The sequence below is a fragment of the Pseudopodoces humilis genome, chromosome 8 (assembly GCF_049639895.1).
Source record: "Pseudopodoces humilis isolate 2021_Gansu_Grassland_sample_001 chromosome 8, ASM4963989v1, whole genome shotgun sequence".
Lineage (NCBI taxonomy): Eukaryota > Metazoa > Chordata > Aves > Passeriformes > Paridae > Pseudopodoces > Pseudopodoces humilis.
Genome location: NC_142207.1, coordinates 21,808,812 through 21,831,122, shown reverse-complemented (window position 1 = coordinate 21,831,122; position 22,311 = coordinate 21,808,812). Strand labels below are relative to the sequence as shown.

General features: G+C 38.2%; 1 protein-coding gene across 1 annotated transcript in view; it reads right to left on the bottom strand.

Annotated features, from left to right (window-relative positions):
- Positions 1 to 414: 414 nt before the first annotated feature.
- MTX2 (metaxin 2) overlaps positions 415 to 22,311 on the bottom strand; it is a 32,124-nt gene continuing 10,227 nt past the window's right edge. Inside the window, exons 2-10 of the mRNA XM_005519836.3 lie at positions 19,443 to 19,490; positions 18,414 to 18,460; positions 6,743 to 6,815; positions 5,373 to 5,449; positions 4,846 to 4,938; positions 4,054 to 4,092; positions 3,525 to 3,650; positions 2,836 to 2,912; positions 415 to 901 (exon numbers count right to left, since the gene is read on the bottom strand). Of these exons, the coding sequence (XP_005519893.1) occupies positions 691 to 901; positions 2,836 to 2,912; positions 3,525 to 3,650; positions 4,054 to 4,092; positions 4,846 to 4,938; positions 5,373 to 5,449; positions 6,743 to 6,815; positions 18,414 to 18,460; positions 19,443 to 19,490 (791 nt within the window). The 3' untranslated portion in view covers positions 415 to 690. The remainder of the gene's footprint in view (positions 902 to 2,835; positions 2,913 to 3,524; positions 3,651 to 4,053; positions 4,093 to 4,845; positions 4,939 to 5,372; positions 5,450 to 6,742; positions 6,816 to 18,413; positions 18,461 to 19,442; positions 19,491 to 22,311) is intronic.

The window sequence follows — 22,311 nt, the reverse complement described above, 5'->3', positions numbered from 1 at the left end:
AGGTTAGTTTCTTAAATAAATAGTAGGACAAGCTGGGGATTAAAACTGGGAAACTATAGGAAGAAAAAAAATTATAATCAAAAAACCAAAAGTGAATGAGATAAAAGCCAGAGGCAAGACACACACAAGATGGACTAACAGCCAGAAGCAACTTTGACACAAAAACAGGAACTGACTGAATAAGATCACATGAGTTGTGTGCTACAGAGGTCCAAGACATTTTTTTCACCCGATTTCTAAATAAGTTTTAGCTGAGGCAGACAAACTTTAAGATCTCTAATGCATACTTTCATTCCCAGCCTAATAATTCTAACTAGTTTACAATTTTATTCCAAGTGTCTTGCCAAAAGGATCCCACTTGTGAGCTACAGAGACACTAAATTTAATAAAAAAGGCACTTAGAAAGATCAGAGATCAACTTCAGTGTTTTATTTTTTTTTAAATAGATACAATATTTTTCCAAGGTCACTTTACAGTAAGTGGTATACAGGCTAATAAAACAGAAACATTCGTACAGACATTTCAACTTAAATGTGTACATAATATTCTACAACACAAATACTGTAGCTAACATTTTTTTCTCACTCCAGAACAATTTGGCAGCTTCAAAATGCCATTCCATTCCCAAAATCAATTTATTTAACGAAGATAAACCCAAAACTGAAATGTGATCCACCCTAAGCACCATGCTTATTTGAGCAAGGATGATCTCTTGGAAGATTGGGCTGAAACTGTACAGCTGTCTTTGTCATGACCCTCAAAGTACTGCTGCTCTATTCGCCGACAAAACGCTGTAAGATTACTGTAGTTCTTCACTTTTTCAGAGAGTTCATCAGTGATTAGCTGAGTAGTAAGGATTGTGAACAGATGTCCAAACACCAGAGCATCTAATTCAGTTGGTCTGTAAAAATAAAAAAAAAACACCAAAAAAAACCCAGGTATTTTGGGAGACAAGTCCTGATCAAGAAAAACCATGCCATTCTGAGTAAGCTTTATATAACCATGCAGTCTAAGAACTGGGATGAAATCAAGCAAGGCTAAATCAAATGTATGAAATCTGTGTATAGGGTATATTAAGAAACCTGCTTGTTCTCAGGATGGCATTTTCCTTGCCTTAGGGAGCTTGGAAATGTGGAAATAACATCTCTTAGATCAGACAGACTTACTGATCTAGTTTCAAGCCATGCTCCACCTTTTAGTCCTGTAACAAGGGCAAATGCTTATGGCTCTTCTTTTTCTTCTGCAGATGTGTATTAAAAAAATCCAACTATTATATTCCAAGGGGAAAAAAAAAAGGGAGATGAGCAGAAGTTTATGACTCCCATTCCTTTTTTTTGTGTTCTGCAACAATCCGGAACTATTCAACCAACAAGAAAGAGAGTTCCACGGTGGCAGCAGCTGGAAACATCTCTTTTCTGAGAAAACAGGTATTTTGGGAATGTTTTAGGTATGACCCTTCTGAATTGTCACCTTGGACCTTAAAGCAGTCCATGTATATAAGCAGTCCATGTAAAAATAATTTTTTTTTGAATGTATTAATAACTTCAGAGTCCTGCTTTACTAACGTTCAGTATATGCAGCATGAAGTTTTCCTAACTGATGAAATTTCCACCTTTTTATTTTTGTGGATCACTAAGCACTCTCCAGTGGAGGTATAGACCCCTGCATAACAAACTTGAATCTGTCAGAAACAGGCTGCTTTTCTTATTCACCTCTCAAAGACTCACAGAAGTCACAGACTGAAAACTACTGGACTAAAAATACATACTTCATTACTAGTATTTCAGACAGCTAAAAAATTTAAAGATTGAAACTACCAAAAAAAGCCTGGTTAACAACCAACAACACAAATTTCTCAAGTTACAATTCTTTAGAAATACAGAAAGAAAATTTAAGAGATACTATGTTTAATAATTGTAGGAGAAGACACAATTCAAAATCATCTTCTATAAGGCATATTTCTGTATCCCCTGAATTAACACTACCCACCTAGTCTCGCTTGGAACAGATTAAGGGGCAAAGACACAATGCAGAAAAGTAACCAAATACTGCCATTTGGAGACATCTCCCTGTTCAAATGTAGTAAACTGAAATCCAGACCTGAGCATTTCTAGACTGATCTATGCACAGGAGACAAGAGGAAGCTAATATGATGTTATTTAAGTCTGTAACATTTCAAAAATAGTGAATTATTGGAGAGGGAAAAAAAATTAAAAGAGCATATTGCAATTGAAAGAAATTGGTGAGAGCAGAGGGCATTCCCTGGAGGTCAGGTAATTTCTTTTTTCTCTCCTGGCAATGTGAATCTTGGTTTTCACTTTGCATTTGGTTCTTTGTGGACCAGCCAGCTTCTCCCCCAGTTCTTAGAACTCACAGGCACCCTCATTCTAAGTCAGTTCATTCAGAACTGCTTCTGGTGTTATGATAAGCTGTCCTGATCAGGTTGGCACAGCATACATTCAGTCCTCTAGCAGAGAATGTTACACAAGAAATACAAGTAAAGCTTTAAATGTATCATTTTTAATAAGAAACTAACTATATCAAAGTGTACATTTGTAGCCTAAATAAATTGTGGTAGAATCTGTAGAGAAGACAACCAGGAGTAAAACAAAATCATAAATACAACAAACTTACAGAAGCTTTCCCTTTAAAACCTTTTTAAAATACTTATTTCTGAAATTTCAAGTTTCGATTCCAGTCACTTTTGTATTTTTGCAACTAATCACACAGCATTAATATAAAATAGGAGTTTTATATAACTACATTTGTATGTATGTGGGTATATACCTATATCTTGTATTTCTGGATGCAGTATTTCAATGAAGAGTAACTTACTGTTTATTGAAGAAATATGGTTGTGTTCCTAATCTCTGGGAGAGAGCCTGACAGCACTGATCTACATCTTCAAGCACCTATCAAAACACACAAGAAAGAAAGATCCATATTGTCAGGAAGTAACACCATTGCAAGAAATAACTTTATTCTGTTTGCACCCACAGTGGGAACAAGAATGTAACATGATGGAATATCAAAAGCTGTTAAAGTCAGCCAAACCTACACAGCAGGCAGGTAGCAAAGTGTTACTTAATCTAACATTTGATGCAAGGCAATTCTGATTAAGTGCTTCCCCTAACATTTATAACTGAGTTTAATGAAAGGTACTGACTTAAACCTCACAACCTGCCACAATCCCACAAAGAGTGCCTATCAGCATCATACAGGAAGCAGGGCACAGAACTTAGAACCTATTTTCAGGGCTATGGCCTAAACTAACACTGACAGAGTTGTACACTCATGGCAAAATATCCTTCCTCCCACCCCATCGGACAGCACATAGTTTATGATTTATTGCTGCTGAAGGCAAACTTTAAACATCATGATGATGTTTAAAGTACAGAATATATATTTCACTACATCTGTTTCAGGAACATGCTACTCTCCACTGCCTATTAAAAAAAAAAATAAAAGAAAACAAATCAAAAGGAAATCAGGGTAAAGAAATAAGGTTCACTTTTCACACTTACCTGTTCTAGTGTCTTTCCAGCCCATCCGATGGCTTTCATCTTTCGCCTAACCTCCCACTGCTTCTGATAGGACAAAATGCGGTTAAGAGGCCACGGATAAGGAGAGCCATACCTTGGGTGAGTAATCTTTTTTTGAAAAACAGAAAGGTACTGCATTATATTACAAGAAAATACACATACCTCTTGAACAAAACAGATAGTATTTAAATATTTCTTTCAGAAAAGAAGCTGTAGAAGAGAAAAGCAGTTGTGTATGCTGTAACTATTTGCACAGAATCTACTGTTTGAAGTATAACTGTTTAAAACTATTCTTTCAGAAACATAAAGAAAACCTGTATCTATTCTGCAACTGGCTTCCTCCAGTAACACGGCCTCCCTAAAATGCGTATGCAATGAAATTAAAGTGGAAAGACTTTATCATTAATGGTATAAACCCCCATGTTTCATTTATGAGTAGGGACTTGCAGTTGTGAGCAAAAGTGTTTTCTCATTAAATTTTAATTAAGATAAATGCTGTGGAACCACTCACCTCCTCTACTGTAACATCATCACACCACTGGAGATAGAGCTAGGAAAAGAAAGAACACTTACTAAAACTTCCTAATAAAGGAGAATACAGAAACAATTATTTTTCACTAGCACAATTTTCTTTTCTAAATTAGATTAAAATTTCCATTTCATTTCTTCTCTTAGACCTTTGATGTACAAAAGAAATTAAAACTGGAAGGCAAAAGCCCATTTTCTAGTTCTTGCTTCAGCATCACCAAAACTAAGGTGAGACCAAAAGCCTGCTCCTGTTGCCCACACCACACCCAACTCAAGGCACAGGTGACCAGCCCTCAGCTCCTCAGTCACCTGCATCTCCCAGTGCTTCCAACACTGCTCCCACCAGGACTGAGTCACCTGCATCTCCCAGCACTTCCAACACTGCTCCCACCAGGACTGAGTCACCTGCACTGGACACAGACAGGCAGCACAGAGGATCCCAGGCTTCCCCTATGCACGGCATGCACATGGGGACAGTGAGAGCGGGGTGCCATAGCTATGCCAGCTGGGGCGTGCCATAGGACCCCAACAACCACTGGCACTTCCTGGTCAGTTACTTCTACACTTGACATAGGTGAGGGGAATCACACCTGGCTACAGGAACAGGTCAGCAAGCAACCCACAGTGTAGGAGAATTTATTCCTGTCTCCTTTCACCTCAAAAGCTGATGACCTAATCTGAGAACAGCACTATTTCCACTACATGGAAAAATCCTAAAGCTTTCTTGCCTACAGTCACTTATGTAAGTGTGTGGAGTTACTAAGGTTTGCTGTACCTCTGCTGTCAAGAGCATATTATTGACCAATTCCATGTAGGCTTTCATCTCAGCTTTTTGGACTTCATCCAATCCATCACTGAGAGAATGGCCCTAATGGGGAAAAGAAAAAAGACACACATGTAAGAACAAGTATTGGAGTATTCAGCAACATATGACCCAAAGACGGAGTGGGAGAATAAGGGCAAATTTGAATGGAACATTCCAGGATTTAAAACAATCAGTTCTGGGTTTTAAGACCTCTGAGACCCAGAGACAAAGCATGTAGAAAAACAGTCTCAGAAACTGGCACTGATATGCAGCTATCCTGCATAGAATTTACTTGTAGATTTGAGGAAATGACAAAGAAAAACATGTCCACCTCACAAATTCCTGTTCCACGATATCTTTCTTTTAATCCAGCACTAAATTCCTTGTTTTTACTATTGTTTTAACAAATTCAGTAACATTCCAGAAAAGCACACAAAATCAGAGCAATGCTAAGCAGGATTAACATTCACTAATTAATGAAAACAATGTACAATTACCTTGGCTTTTACAAACTGGACTATGGGCCCAAGTTCAGATACCACTTGATTTCCCACATGAATAAAGGGTACTTTCCCTGTAAAAGGAGAAATGTCTTATAGTAATGAGACAGAGGGTGATGGGGAAGAGAGAAGGGAATTATCTCTGAATTATCATTAAACCAATATAAAGAAAGGAAATGAGGTAAGTGAGTAAAAGTGAGTAAAACCAGTAAAGGACTCCAGGAGTAAGGGCAAAAAGTATACATGTAATTCTGCCTACATTTAAAATTGAAGCGCTATCATTTTCCCTCTTGTGCTCCTTATTTTTAGAAGAAGAAGTAAGTGTTCAGACCTAAATTACATTAGAAGCCAGCAAGTGTGGGCATGAGGTGTGAGTGGCAGAAAAGCCACAGCATGTAACTGTCACCAGTCCTGTTCTGCACATGCAAGATGTTCCTGTATGCCTGGATTCAGCATTTCAAAACTCTATTTACTAACAGATAATTCATATACCTTCATATTTTGCTGGGTTTTCACTCCTATCAAGCAACTGTTGGTTTGGGGTATTTTTTAAATAGCCTTATTTCACTGTTTGAACAAAAAATACCAGTACAAGCAGTAGAATCCATACAGCTGGCACATGTATACTGATTGACAGGCCCTTCCATACGGCAGTCAACAGCCAGAGCCAGGTAATCAGTAAATATGGACCCCCTCACACAGCAAAAATCTGGGACAGAGTGTGAGGATGCCAGACTTCGGCACCCAGCATGCTATAATTCTCTCTGATTCTTAGGCAATATTCTCAAGCTGGCATCTGGGCATTTTTAGGCAGTCGCTTCCAACAAAAATAGGCTGTGTACCTTTCTAATGCTTAACTTTTTGGTGGTGGGTTTGGATTTTTCCCAGACAGTCTCATGGATCCGAGGAAGATTTAAAATCGCCTCTCACCCTTAATACTGACAATGCACCCTTTGGTCTCCTGTATCCTGGCAATCAACTCCCAGACAGAGTAAAAAGAGAACCTTTCTCCAGCATTGTTTCATTCCAGCAATAGGAAAATATAATGGCATGTCCAGGAATATTCCCTGGATGCAGAATAAAGCCACTTTTGGACACATATGTCTTTCTGTTTTAGGACATTTGAGAGGTTTCCACCAGGCACTGAACTGTCTGAACACTTTATTCAGGTTCTGTTGTACACATTGTGCCAGTGTTGCTTTGTATTTCACTGTTTTGATTGTTTGCAGAGGAGAAACTGCGGAGGAGGGGGAAAGGCAACCCACACACAGTAGCACTGCCCGACTGTTATCAGAAAGACAAGGCAGAGTTGCCATGGTATCAAAATGGAGGTATAACACAGTAATCTAAATGAAGGCCACACTTACCAGATGGGGACATGTACTCGGCATTTGCCCTGCAAATCACCCGGATTGGCAGATTGCACATTTGCAGAAAGGCCTGGAAACAAAGAGTCGCAGTTGAAAAGCATTAATACAGTGGCAAACAAATGTGGTGTTCTCAATACATTTGACTGTGTTAGATGGTTCCTAGCACACACTTATGAAGTACAGTTCCTTCCATATTGTTTTTAGGAAGAAAGAAGAAGAAGAAAAAAAAGGCATTTTAACTTCATTAGACAGCTGTTTATCATTCAAACACTGACTGGAATTCTTCTAATGCAGTTTCATCTATTTTTGCTGTTTTTTCAAGACAGGCAAAGAAGCAATATCTGACAGACACAATTAGTGCTGTGTCTATAAAGAACTGAGTGACATTTTGCCCCTTTTGAAAACCACAGTACTCATTTCTCCTGGCTAAAGCTGGCTAGTCAAGGTAATGTTGTGTAACATGGCAAACACATATGGCACCTTCCCACATTATAATTACAATAGCTGCCAGAAATGTTGCTCATTGATGCTGTCAAAGCACAAGTCTGGTTTGGGACAAATTTTTAGTTTATGGGATTCATGGAGACCATAAGTGATCAATTTACTGTTTCCTTCTATCTGTGCTCTTAGATTCAAAGCTTTCTCAGAAGGATAACAATTTCTGCCAGCACCTGCCCCTACCACAAAATCCATAGGCTGTTTCTGTTGAAATTCCAAAATGTCAAGAAAAATATTTGCAGTTTGGACAGAACATGGCAAATAAAAAATCTCTTAATCTCTAGAGACTCTCACAACTCGGCTCTGTCCTTTCATTTTTATCTCTGCAATTAAGACAGGTCACAATTTCATATTCCAAAATTATTCTATTGCCCATTTATACACTGTGACTTGAGGTACAAAAGGCCTAGAGCAATAAGACTCCCACCATGACGAAAAATGCTGCTGTAACACAGCACTTTCTACGCAAGTGTCCTCCCTGCTCTTCCGACTGCAGGATCTGGCAGTAAAACACACTCTCACAGCTTTAGCTGCTCAGATTCGAATCACACACATGAAAGCAACCTAAACCTTAATATTTGCTCATCTCTGCACCAGATGAAACCTTAAGTAATGATCTAACTCTGTCATCAGCTCTGTTCCTAATTTTGTGGTTTCTATAGTATCAAGGAAGCAAAAAATAACCCAAACAGCTCCTCTCCTCTCACCTGTGCTCTTCAAGGCTTTAATATCCAAACTGTAAACCAATCCAGGGAAAAAAAAAAAAAACAAAAACTTTGGTCTTTTTCCCACCAAACTGAAGAATTGCACAGTCCATTATGTTATTTGCTTCTTGCACGTTTAGATGAACTGACTTAAATGCAAATCTCAATTTAAAGAAAGAAATTATAGTCACAAACTGCTACACAAGATATTCATTACAGGTGAAAAGAGCCTACCTCAGAATTATGATGGCTCTACAAAATACATCAGAAACATGGATTTCTACATCTTTTGACTAAGCCTAACTAACTAAAAGCTCTGCTAGGGCGCCTATTACTATAGATACACATACGGACAGAGACATAGATACATAAGGAGAGGGTAGTTAGTAGTCATGGTCAGTATCAGCCAAATAATTCAGGTCCTGCACTATTAATCTCAGAGTGTTTCATCCTAAACAGAACCTCTACTACTGCTTAAGGAACAGTCATCACAAAGAAAATATAAAGGCACTGGCCACGTTTGACAGCGCATCAATTACCAAGTCTGTGGTCCCATCAGAATACATCAAAAATTGAGTATCTTGCTACCTTGGTACCACAAACTCCATGCAAACAGTAAGAACACCTGAAGGACTAATTCTTCAGTAATTTAAGTAATTTAAGGCATTGGTCTGCCTCAGTCCTAGATCTCGTCCTTTGCCTGCTGGCTCTGCAGGACCTGGCAATGTCCATGCAAATGTCCAGCTGCTGTTACACGTATCATGTCTTCCACCCAAACTGGAGCTTCATATACAACTTCTTCAGAAACAGTTAAGAGACAACGCAGGCTTTGGTTTATATCACATACATGCTCCTACGCCACTGCTGGACACCAAAAATATACACCAACTCAATTGGTACACAGCCTTCATTCTTCTGAAAGCTCTACCAGTAGCTAACACCATATTCCCAACAGTATTGTGCTGCAGTGGAACAGAAGGCACCGAACAACAGCTCCGAAGAATTTCATCACTGGTCCAGGCTTACTGAATTAATTTCTTTCACAGTAAGGCACTAAATTAACTCTGCAATTCTGCAGAAATTAATTTTGTAACTGCCGTGTACTATTCAGGCTGCAAGTTTAGAAGAAAGTCTGAATTGCACTGGAGTTAGGGCAACACATGAATAAATTAAAAGGTTGCAAGTGCAGAGACACATTTAAGTAACAGGAGGTGAATCAGAGAACTATTTTTACTTTTTCATATCAGCATATCAAAAATGAGACATGCTTGCACAGAACACCTGGGTCACACAAGTTGCTTCAGATTCCTGCCCACTGTATTGTACATAGGCTCCTATGTAGCACAAGACTTCCACAAAAAATAGTTTGTGACTGAAAATCTTTTCAGTTTAGAGTTTACACTAGTTTTCATCTGACTTTCTCTCTCTTCAATAATCATCCTCCAAGGAATATCAGCTCTTTTTACACTGGAGGGGAAATTCCACCTCAGTCTCTGGCCTAGTACAAAGAGGACTGAGAATATGCTGATATTTTGTGATTTCAAAAATGCAAATAAACTGTTCATGTGCCTTTTTGAACTTTGTGAAGAGGAGAGAGAAGGATAAATTAGATTTGAGCTCTACTGTGGAAATAAATATTAACTACATAAACATGTTTGTTACTCTTGATAATAGACCACAGATTCTAGTAATGTTAGAAATCATTTAGTCTACCCCCAGTTAAAAAAATCAAAATTAAAAAAAAAAATTTAGGAGGACTTTAAAGTAAACACCAAATCATACACCTGAGAAAACTTCCTTGGAATATTCATCTTCAGTTCTAATGAATGCTTTATTAAATGGGAGACCAGGACTGACACTGAGAAGAATGATTCAGGCTTAGAACTGGATAAACTCATCTAGTACTGAATTTACCACATCAGTCTTCCTGCAAGATTCTGAAACAGTGACCACTGACTACTGGAGCTTCCCCTTCAACAGCTTTACAAGGCTTCTTCCAGCAACCCCCTTCAGCATTCCTATGCCAAGACCTGTTCCACTTCAGTTTTCGTATATATTTAGGATTGGCTTTAAGATGAGTGATGAAATAAACCTAAATATGTAATATAGGATGTAATATTAATAGTATAACCTAAAAATAAAATACAATCAACCTAAGAAATTAATTTTTTTAAAATCCCTGCTATTACATCTTTAAAAAGACAGAAGCCCAGGGATTAAAAAGACCACTATGTCTGTCTGTTATGAGCTGCGACTTGTATCCAAAGCATGACCTCCTCAACTTTAAGTGCTCCTTACATAATTTCTACAGCAAAATAAAGGAAAGGTCCACAGTATAAGACAAATTTAATCCTTATTGAATCTACACTGCTTAACTAATTAACTAGAGAAGTAGGCCAGTACCTACTTCTTGCTTCAGCTTAAACTAATGGTCCACTGGACACCCTTCAAGTTAACTAAAAAATTCCTGTCAATCAGTAAAAGAATACAGTACCATCCCAGATTAGAAGGGCTCAGCCTAAGAAATAAACCTTGCAATTTGCATTACTATGAGTACTTACATTGCTTCATTGATGCAACTGACAGGCTTTGGAAATTATTAGCATTAATAAGACAGGTGGTTTTGACTTTCCAAGCACAGTGAATGCATTCCATATTTATGGAAATTAGAGTTTCTTTTAGAAAAAAACATGGACAAGGATTGTGACCAATGCATTCCTATAAATATCCACTGCCAGAAAATCTTGACATTTTTTTCTGACTCATCCAAGTAGGTATGCTAGATATTAGACAATAACTGATGTGAGACAGTAAGTGGCATGAACTATTACCAAAATAGTTGAAACTGGAGCAGATCAAAGAAATCCTAGAGAAAAAATATAGGACAAAGCAGCAATTTCTCTGAGTCTTTATCTCATTACATGCTTTAGCCCAGCGATCAAGGGAGGATTTGTTCCCTTTTTGACCACTCACGCAGAATGTCAAGAACCAACACATTTGGTGTGCAGATGGTATGAGACCACCATGGCTTCCAACTCTGATAAAAGATGCCATGGAACACTGATTACTTCAGCTCAGAACATCTTGTTTCCCTTTGGGTACCTCACATACACAGTTTGAGCAGGCAAGTTATCCTTGCTTTTCTTGTGAGAGAAATCTTTTTCTGAGAGCAAATGGGAGTGTGCTCAGCTCCTCTGAGTGCTTTTGGGCAAGAGATTGAAGGCTGAAACCACCCCAGTGCAGTTTTGCTGAGATTTATGAAGATACCAACACCCCTTCAAAGACACAGCATCAGAAGCTCAGCAATCTGAAAGATCAAGGGCCCAGTCTTATTCTAGTATACCAGAGATTATGCTAACATCATGAATTTGGCTGATCAATGTAAAAAAAGGACTGAAAGAGGCAAACTGAATTCCAAGTAACACACAAGCTAGTTAATGACACCCTTGTGAAAATTCACCGAAAAATAGCAAGCAAGACAGTAACAGCGAAACTAGAAACAAGACATTTAACTGAGCACAGCCTGTCCTACCTCACAAACATGCCTACAGTTCCAAATAACAGCATTAAATTTCCAGCTCCCTTCTTCTCTGGAAAAAAAAAGTGTAATATCAAAGAACGAAGAGGATGACACTATAGGCCTCAACCTGGATCTCCTCCAGCACCAGAGGAACAAAGTGTGTCTGTTCTTTGGATGAGGTTAATGTAAGAAACAGATAAGGGCATTAAAAAATAAAGATTTGGCTTAATAGAGTCTGTCAGCTTCTCTCCCACACATGCTCTCTGCCCCTTTCCTGCAGTCTAACAGTCTCCTCTCTCACATTCTTCCAGCCTCTCTAACTGTAGCATTACCTAACACACATAAAGGGAAGGAAGAAATGCGAAAAATACATTTTTAGCAATGATACCTCTCTTTTTCCAGACTGAAACCATGGAGTCTACGGTGCTGCTACTGCCCCTGTGCATCTTGCTTTTAATGGAAGACTTTGCTGTAGACAGAGGTGGAAGGTTTCTGCACATCCACAAGGAGAAAGGGATAAGAGGGAGGCAAAAAGATGCAACCAGATGAATAATGCCTTAACTACCCTCCCAATATTTACCATTATAGAGTAGGGAAGAAAGAGTTGTGAAGAACAAATTGAAGAAAGTATGGGAAAGTCTCTCAGTGCCTTTCCTGCCCCACTGCATATGATCCACACAGGACTATGGTTTGTACTGCACTGCCTTATACTCACAGAGAACAGCATGAGCCTCTCTGTTTTCAAAATCAGGCGGAACAAGCAAGTTCATATTTTTGCTATGAGAGAATGAGGTATTGGTAACTATGTGAACAGGGCTGATAGGAAGCTTTGAGGTGACACTTGTTACAAAATTAATCAAGTATCTTATGCCTATCATTCATTTCAATCATGGCAGGTGACACCTTCTGCCAGAATTATGGAGTATATTTACAACAGCATTGCTTAAAGGACACAATCCATGTAAGACTTGCTTCTTCTCATAGCCCACAGAATTTAAAATTCAAAATATAAGCAGGATATTGGATTTCAATTATCTAAAAAACCATCAGAGCAATCATCTTCGTACTGATTTGGCATAGTTCAAAAGCCCAGAACCCAAACACCACAGTCAGACGCAGGACAACTCACCCCACTCTTCCCTTCTTCCTCACATGACTGACATTCTCAACTGACATTCCCATCTCCACTTCTGCCACCCTCAGAACAATGCAAGAAAGGGGTGCCGTTGTGTCTTCCTCTGATGACAAGTATGGAAAGTGACTGTACATGAAATACAATGGGAAGGCATAGGAGAAGGGAGGCAGGAGTTTTTTATTTATTCCTAGAGTTAATTGGTTTAGGTGTGATTTTCACTCTTGCTCTCCCTTCCTCTTTGCCCTGCCCAGCTAAGGACACCATCAGCTGGACACACAACACGTACTGGGCAGTAAATCACCCTGTCAGAGCTCCATCACAATGCTCTCCTCTTCCCCTACAGTTTCCTCCCAGAAAAATACATATAAGCAAACACATATACTCATTAAAAATGAGTTACAACCTGAAGTAAATCATACCCAGATTGCAGTTTCTGAGATCAGAGGCAAGAATGAAATTACTTACGCCAAGACTCAAATAGTTCACAATTTACGTCGCCACATAAGGAACACTACTTTCAGATGGCACAGTCCAAGCTTCATTTGAAGAAGATACATTCATGATTAGTTTTTAATAAAGAACAAGCCATTCCAAGCCATCTCTTATTCAGCAGCACTTCTAAAGGCACTCACACAACATACTGTTAGGAAGAAAGAGTGAAATGGATTTTCTGTTTTCATTTTTGTGCTATTTCATGAGCATACAATGGACAGTATGTGATGACAACTAAAGAGTTATTCTCCACTTTATTGCAGGAACACATTTTAAAATTAAAACCCATGAACAAATCTACAGAATAATTCAGTTTTCCTATCAAACAGCTGCAGTCCCTGTAACTGAAATAGCGTGTCTAAGGTTATAAATGAAAACTGTTCAGTATCATTGCTTGAGTGACAGATTAAATTCCTAATCCAGTTATGGTAATGGCCACATGTGTAGTTTAACATAAATTAAGATCTTAATTATATTTGTGACTATTTTAAACAAAATAACAAATTCCTCTGTACCTGTGAATGTAATTTATAGCAAAGCCACGTTCATTCTCCAAAACAATCTATTTTATACTGCATCATGGCACTGCTCTAATGGTATAATGTAATTCTTGTTGTAAAATGTAGAAAGAGTAGATTCACTGGTAGCACAGAGGTTTTGAAGATAAATGAAGATTCTATTCATTCAGAGGTAATTTCATCTTAGAACTATATGAAATATGTTTCACTCACAAACAGTACCTGTATAGCTTGGGATTTAAGCATGTTTTCAGCAACAACACAATGCTGCTAGATTGATTACGTTGATACTGCATTTCTCATCATGAAGAATTCCAGCTTTTATTCTCTTTAAAATAAAGGGATTGGCAGATTTTCATTTCAGTACCAAGCTTTTGTTTAGGACTCAGCAACAAGTTCAAATTTCTGTTAATGTTTTGTCCAGAGGAAAAACCAAACCACAATTCATACACACACAGACACAGAGAAAAAAAAATCACAAACCTGTCAAGGGCAATTAATCATGTATGATTTACACATTTATTTGATTACTTGTTGAAATAAATAAGAAATTGTTCTGTGTAACACAATTTTAAATTGCCCAAACTTCCTTCTGTCATTCAGGGCTAAGAAGAGACAATTCTAAAAGCACTTCCCTGGAATATGCTAAGACCACTTGCAAGGACACGGACTGAACAAGCAATTAATACATATCTTAACAAAATGAGCTGCAGGCTCTCTAACCTCAGGATGGCTGTCAGAATTTCCAGAATTCTGAACATTTTAGACAGCCTTTTGAGCAAGACTATGAGACTAACTGCATAAAGATTCCAGAAGAACCTGTAATAAAAGAGGCAGTCTCAACATCCACATTCCTCTTCCTGACAAGTTGGAACAGTGCAAGAGATGCTTTGAGCTGCCATTTGAGGCAAGAGGCCTGGCAGAGCGCAGCTGTATTAACCCCCTCCCTCCTACCTGGCCACACTATTTGCACCACAGCACTAAACAAAATGGCTTTACCTGCACCAGGCACCAATAAGGAGACAAGAGCCTGGACAGGCTTCAGACTGAAATATACTTACTCTCCTATGGTAATTCAGTTTTAATCTACTTCAAACTCTATTTTTCCCTCCTCAAAGCTTTGGCATTGTTTTGTTATTGAGATATATTTGTGTATTGGTTTTGGTGGCTTTTTTTACTGTGATAAGCCTGATAAGCAGGAATGCTGTATAATGGTAGCTGTATAATAAATATGTGGTTTGTAAAATAAAATCATGGTTTTAACCATGAGTCGTGTTACCCAGGATGTGTGTTTCCATTAGCATTGATGGGAAGAGGGCTGAGTGTCTCACTAGAACAGAGCCTTCATTCTGTTACAATCTCCTTTCAATAGCTGGATAATCATTACTGATTAGTATTTTCCCTTGATTTCAATTAATTTGAAATGAAAAGAAGATTTCATTCAATACCAGGGCTTTGTAGCCCAAGATCATCACGTGGACTTGGCTGTATAATACACTACTTCAAGTTAACAAACAAGGAATACAAACACAAATATGTACCAGAGATAATGCACTTGATACTTGAAGTTATGTTGTATTTTCAGAAAATACAAAGAAACTGAACCCAGTAAAAAACAAAGAAATTGCTAAGTAAGTCTGTTTCCAAATGTCCTAGTTTAGGGCAAATTAGGGAGGAAAACTCCAAATGGGGATTTCCCCAGGGAAATGCCCCCACCCACCAACTGGTCCGGGAAAGAAAAAAAAAAAATTCCTTGGAGAGAAGTGGAAAAAGCTATTTATTTAACAGAAATTGAATAATATTAAATAATAAAACCTCTTGCTGTTCGATGGGATGGCAAGTCTAGGAAGAAAAGTCCTTTTCATGTGGTGCAGCTCGGCTCGCTCAGGTTCTTATCAGTCCTTTCAGCACTGGAAAGTGCCGAGGCCCAGGCCCCGGTGGGCCATAGGCGTGAGCTCCCGGGGTTTGGCTGGGTGTTCAGTCCAAAGCAGGTTTGCACAGATCCAAGAAAAGGAAAAAAACAAAGGTCCAGGAAACTCCTCTGCCTCAGCTAGCTAAAGCTAACTAAAAAGCCAGAGAGAAGCTCTGTCCCGCTGTCTGTCCGTTCTGCAGACACCACAGTCCAGGAGCGGGATGTGTGGGAGTGATGTTTTTCCTTAACACAAACTGCGCGCTTCTTCTTCTCCCTCTCTTGCTCTCAAAGCCAGTCTTAAAGGTGCAGAACTTAATATATAACATAAACCAGACGATTGGGGATACCAGTATCATAAAGTCACCCCAGGACACCAAATAAACAATGAGCAAAAGAGGAATTAAAAACAAACTAACAAAATAAAATAAACAACCCTACCAGAATCAACAGAGAAGTTCCACAAGACGAGAAGGATTTTTGTGTTTGGTTGGTTTTTAACTACTAAAGGCACCAGCACAGTTACTCAGCAATTCCCAGAAGATTCTGTCCTCCCTTCTCTCATCTGACATGTGGCTATTAAGAGTCCAGATTTTACTGCACAATGAGAAGTCCAATCATTATTAAAACAGCAAGACTCAACCAACTTCCTGTATTCAACCTGCAGCCCTCTCTACTCATTAATTACATCTGCAGTGAGAGTAACTTGCTCTGCTGTCTGCTTGATCTGCTCCGTTAACAAGAAGTATGTGAAATGCCATCTGTGTTGCAGGGTTGGCAACTTTAAAACAGTCAAGTTTTACTCTAATTACTACGGCACTGGATTGTATGTGCTATTTTATGCATACATATCAGCATGTATGTCCCTCTGAGACCTGACAACAGCTTTACAAAAAGGTGTTACAAGATGATTTTACAAAATACCTGAAAGACTGGCTGCAGCACATTCAGTCTTGCTGTTAAACCATGTTCTTTAAAGATCTGACAGCTGATTCCACATGCTCTTTTGACTCAAATTTCTGATGTTTTCACCAGATGGAAGTTCAACAGCCACAAACAAGCTAGGTATCTGCTCTGGTGATATTGATGTGCCCCAAATCAATAACAGAGGGAAAAAGAATGACCGTGGTAAGAAAGAAGTCCCAGGTAGCAGCTCCTATTTCTCCTCCTATCCCTCATTCCCAAATTTTGTGAAAGACACACATCCCCCAACTCCCACCACCCCCTTAAAAAAAAAACCAAAAAAACCCAGACAAACAAGCTCTCATCAAAACAAAAAGCAAATTTCTTACACAAAACACACTGATGTATTTAAACCTCTCTGATCACCACATATCCTACTATCGTTTCAAAATGGATCAGACACCAAGAATAACTATTCTTTCACCATCACAATCATGTTACACAGATTCTTAAAAATTGATACAATTCCCCAATACAGAATTATTCTATAAAGTTTAAGATCAGATATCGACCAGAGCCATATTTATAGTCATGGCTACTATCAGCTATCCAGCTAGAGAATATTGAAGAAAAACAAGGATTTTTAATATATTATAGTTAATTTATCATCTAAGTGACATGTGTAGGATAACAATGTACTAGAAACAGTAAAGAAAAATGATGCATTAGAAAAGGAAATTTTAAGGTTATTTTGTTGGTGACTTGGAGGGGGATTTGTGTTTTAAATACAAGCCACGCATACGTGTATCACTAGACAGGAAGAAAATTCATGAGAACCCCCAAAAATACCATTGCTGGGGTAAAAAGGAACACTGAGATCAAGTAAGCAACAGAAAAAAATATTGCTGTGAAGCACAATATAAAGCATACTACTCAAACAAACAAACACTGTCCCATTTCTTAGGTGTATCAGAGATGATTCCTCTTTCCAGCAAAGGACAAAACTATCTTCTTGCTGTGATCAAATTTACACTTAGAGCTATCTCCTAGAGTGCCAGACAGTAAGGAAAAAAGTTAAGAGATCCTGGAAGTAGCTACCATGACTAAATGATCCTAACCTTTCTACCAGTAACATTAGTTACAATCTCCAAGTGTCCTATTTTTGGTAAATGAGATGTGACCTCTTTGGACAGTCCTCAAAGACTGCTTGCTGAAGCTTCTCTGAGCTGGACCACACACAAAAAGCAAGAAGCAGGAGAACAGTGCAACTCGCTGCTAAGCAAATCAGCCACAAAATTGCTTTGAAGGACAGGAATCTTTCAGACATCCTGCTCCCCACCACTCTGACAGCCAGGCCTTCGCTACTAATGGGGAAAACGTCCCCTTGAGATTTGGGGTTACTGAACCTAACAGGTTAATGGAGATTACATGGACTTCACAGCCACAGAGGTGCTATTAAGTCAATTAGAAGTGCAAGTTTGTCAATTATATGGACTATTTCTAAAAACCACATTGGAGCTCCAGACTGTACACATGACGAAACTGAAAAAAACCTACCAGAGACATAGAAAGAGGTGATGCTCACAGCATGAAGCAAATAAGCCCTGAGTTTGGGGAAATATTAGCTATGAGAATTAAATGATTGGCAAACATCATGCAAGATGCTACGAGACAAACATGCATAGCAAGTGACAAAAGTTATGAACCATGCACAGCTCCCAGAGTAGGAAGGCAAGCAGATACTGTACAGAGACCAACATAAAGAGGAATACAAGGAGCAGCACTCTACATTCAAAACCCTAAAATCCTTTAGGCTCTGGCACTTCAATAACAATGTAAAGCAAATGATAGGCAGGAAGTAAGTCACTGGTTTTGGCAGAAATAATTCTTAAATTAATCTTTTCACTAAATATAGTTACGTTAGCTAGATAATAATTCAAAAAATAAAACTGCATTAACATCTTTAGTTTAGAAAATATGGTATTTTACCTGAACAGCAAGGGAAGATGCATTGTCAGAAAGCAAAATTTGTTCCTCTGTTGAAAGAAAAAAAAAAAAGAAGAAACAAATAAACAACACAATTACAAAAAATACAGTGCCCATTTAGCAACTGACCTGTAACTGTAAACCATTCTGGGTTGCATTTCTTAAGCATAAAACAAGGACCAAATATATAATTATTATGCAGCTGGACTAGAAAATCTATGATATTAATATTAAAAAACAGTAAAAAAAATACTAGGAATTTTTCTCCTGCAAATGCAATTGCACTTATCATATATTACCACCAATGTTCAATAAAAAACACTACAAAAAAAAAAAAAAAAAAGCCTTTTATGCCAATTACTCTCCTTCTAATCAAAGTTAAATAAAATCGTATCTTCATACCTCCTCTGGCTAAAAAGTAAAAGTATTCAGAAACCTATAAAAGCAGCTTGCAGCTAATATTGCACACTGTGTCTAGGTCTGTCACACAAAAGAAAGATGACAAGTTCACTGCAATAAAAATTCCATGCTTAGAAGACTAGAGCTGCTACCTATTAGTCTTCATTACTTTGCAGTCTTCTGACAACTGTAGCAGGCTGCTGAGCCCCAAATGGGGGCCATAATGTGATCTGATGATATATGAAGAGCTGCTAAAGGGAGAGTGAACCATCCTAGCCTATACATTTTAACAGTTCCTTTTTACTGAGAGCCCACTTTACCACAAGACTTCAAAAATCTGCTGCCTCAGCTATTGGTGCAGTAAATCTGCCAACTGTGCCTGCAACCACATCATTTTACACTGGCTACAGCAGCCAATATAATGAGTCAATAATAAACCAAGGACCTTATAGGCCACGAATAGCTGGTTTATATTGGCAGATGCAAGCATAACTAAAACCTCTGACCAAACAAAAAACACAAAAGATTATTTTAACAGTTTCTGTGCTTCCTTGCAGTTAATTATCTTAGTGCATATTTAATGTGTTTTCTAAAAATAAAGTAATTATTAATTGCCAAAACCGGTGTACCTACCCTTCAGTTGCTGGTACAACGCAGCATTTTCAGGCCAAGGCTCTGCGGCTGTGGAAAGAGAAGAAATTAATTAAGCAAGCTGAATACCAATTTGCTTGCAAATGCTAACTGAACACAAATGTTACCCAGAGCAAGAATTCAGACAGCAAAGGTGCTGATGCAATATTTAACCTGCCCTAAAAATGTCCCACTGACACTCTCTCCTCCTGTACTTCTCTCCTGCTCACAGGGAGACATCACTGAGAAAAAAGTCCCAGTATGCAATGCTGGGAGAAGAGCTAAAATTCAAGCTATTTTACAGAGTGGCCTTGTAATTCCGAAGCAACTGATGAAGCTATTTTCCCTCCACCATAAAGATATCCTTGCATACATTCCCATCCTAATTCTGGCAACTCCCAAGAACAACTATTTATTAAGGTACTACACAAAATATTCCGGAGAGAACAGAGCAAGACACAGGAAGAGAGGCACAAACCTCCAAACAAAGTGTGAAGAATGCTTTGGGGAAATGGAAAAGCTTTTTGCCTTTTAAAGTTGTGTCCTCAAGGTCCTATGTAACACGCACAGAGCCAGGACATGTCAGAACTCTGCCCACCAGGATGACCAGAGCTGCCTATTGCTTGAAGTTATGCACTGCTCAACCCTAAAATGGGAATGTCAATACGCATTCAACAAACTGAATCATCAGCTCAAAACAGCTGAGCAGTTGTTAAAAAAATGAGGCAAGGAAATAAAAGACAATCACATCCTCCAGTTGAGAACCATTGTATGTAATCAATCATACACCATTTGAATGTGAGGGAAGGCAAAAATAATAATCAGTACCAATTTACTGTTAATGGTAGCATTAGTGTACTGTTCATCACATTTTTTGTATCCATTACATACCTTGTTAATGTCTGATTAAAAATCTGCTTTTAAATATCAGTTCAAACCTTGCTTTCTACCAAAATTACCATTTGTGAACAAAATTTAGGTGCTAATCATGTAAATTATTTTTTTAAAACAATAATGTCTATAAATAGCCATGCATGGATCAAGCATAAGTATGTCACTGGCTTAAGTAAGGTTTTGCATCTTTGCCTTTAGAACTCAAACTAAAAAAGTGCATGATTTTCTAACTATCATTCCTTTTGGATACTCATGAAGTATTAACTTTATGGAAGTCACACAGAATGTAAGGCTTAAAACACTGTACACATTTTGTGAAGGTCACTGCCTCTAACATTAAGGCATAGAGCCCATCACAGTGATACTAGTATGGGCATGAGAAAGCAACTAATCACATTTAAGTGTCATGAAAAAATGTTTTATGTTTTATTGTAGCAGCTATTGGTTTTACACCCCGCCATTGAAGTTTTGCCCTGGAGTAAAAATTCTTGAGGACGTACATTTACATCTTTAAATAAAAAGAAACTAAGATAGTGTCTGCAGTACTACAATCTTAAGCATTTAAAATAATTTATCTAATATACATTTCTTCAAGTCCACTGAAGTCTTGCAGGAGCAAATGGAATGAGGAAATTAAGAATGTTATTACTATTACTATATTTTAGCAAACTTACCGGTTCTGGACTCTGAGATACTTACAGAAGCAACTAAGTGACAAAGTTACAGTGATCTTGTAAATGCTCCAGCTAGACAGTGAAAACATCCTTTCTACATGCCCAAAAGGGTACAGAGAGCTTCAATTGCATGAGCCCATTCCTACTGAAACTTTTTGCCTGATCCTCTACTGACTGAAATGTCAGATTTAAAACTAATTCTTGGATTCCAGCCTAAACTGGAAATCGCCTATTTTTTTACACAAGCACATGGCTGAAATATTTCTGGACCACGAAAATCAAGCAAGCTTTTCCTTCTCCAACAACAGAGATAGGTGCGTTTCAAGAAATTCAGATTCTAATTCCAGTCTGATTTTAGTGCATATAGCACTAAGCTATATGCAGCCATGGATGATAGAGAGATATAATCACATACACACCAGCTTCTTGGCACACAGAATCCAAAACCAAATCCAAAACTGCTGCTAAGGCATGCCATATCCATGCTATAAACTACAATACAAGTAGAAGATTGTTTGTATCTTTTTTTGCCCTTTTCAGCTTAAATCTTACTTCCACAATCCACTTAACACATACGTATTTTCATGAACCGTATCTGTGGACCCTAATTTTATTAGTGATGACACCAAGTCTTTATCCCACAGTCCTAGTACACAAGAGCAGACACCCAACTTGAAGGAAGGAAGGAAAGGACAAGGGTACTTTAAAGCCTTTGCATTCACTCATTCACAGTATACCTGTGCACTAATATGTGTTTGTGATGAGTAAGTGAAACAAGGACAAGCAGCCAAATGACAATCTCACCCTTCATTATGAGTACACCTTAAACTCCAAATTTCAGCAGTTTTAAGAAAATTAATAATACACCCTGCACTTGGCACCTGACAGTCTCCAGAGAGAGGTCACAATTCTGACCATGTTTGGATAAGGTAGACACATGCTCACAAGCCTTACCAGTCTTCAGTTCTTTGCATGCAAAGCAGATCAAAGGTAAATGATTTCACTATTTCTATACAGACTGGCTTTTAAAACTATCAGTTTCCCATTAATATTCACATGTTATTATCCATATCCTAGAAAATAAACAAATTCTGCAGTATGCATTCAGAACTGAATGCAGATCGTGTTCAGCAATACCAGAGTTACAAATACATGTGCAATACACTGGAAATCAAATAATTAAATACCCATTCACTATCTGTCCCATACTTTAGAATTGCTACTCATACTCCCTATTCCAAGACGTCTAGAATATGAAACATTTATTTCTGATGAAGCAAGAAGTTTAAATACACACTGCTACA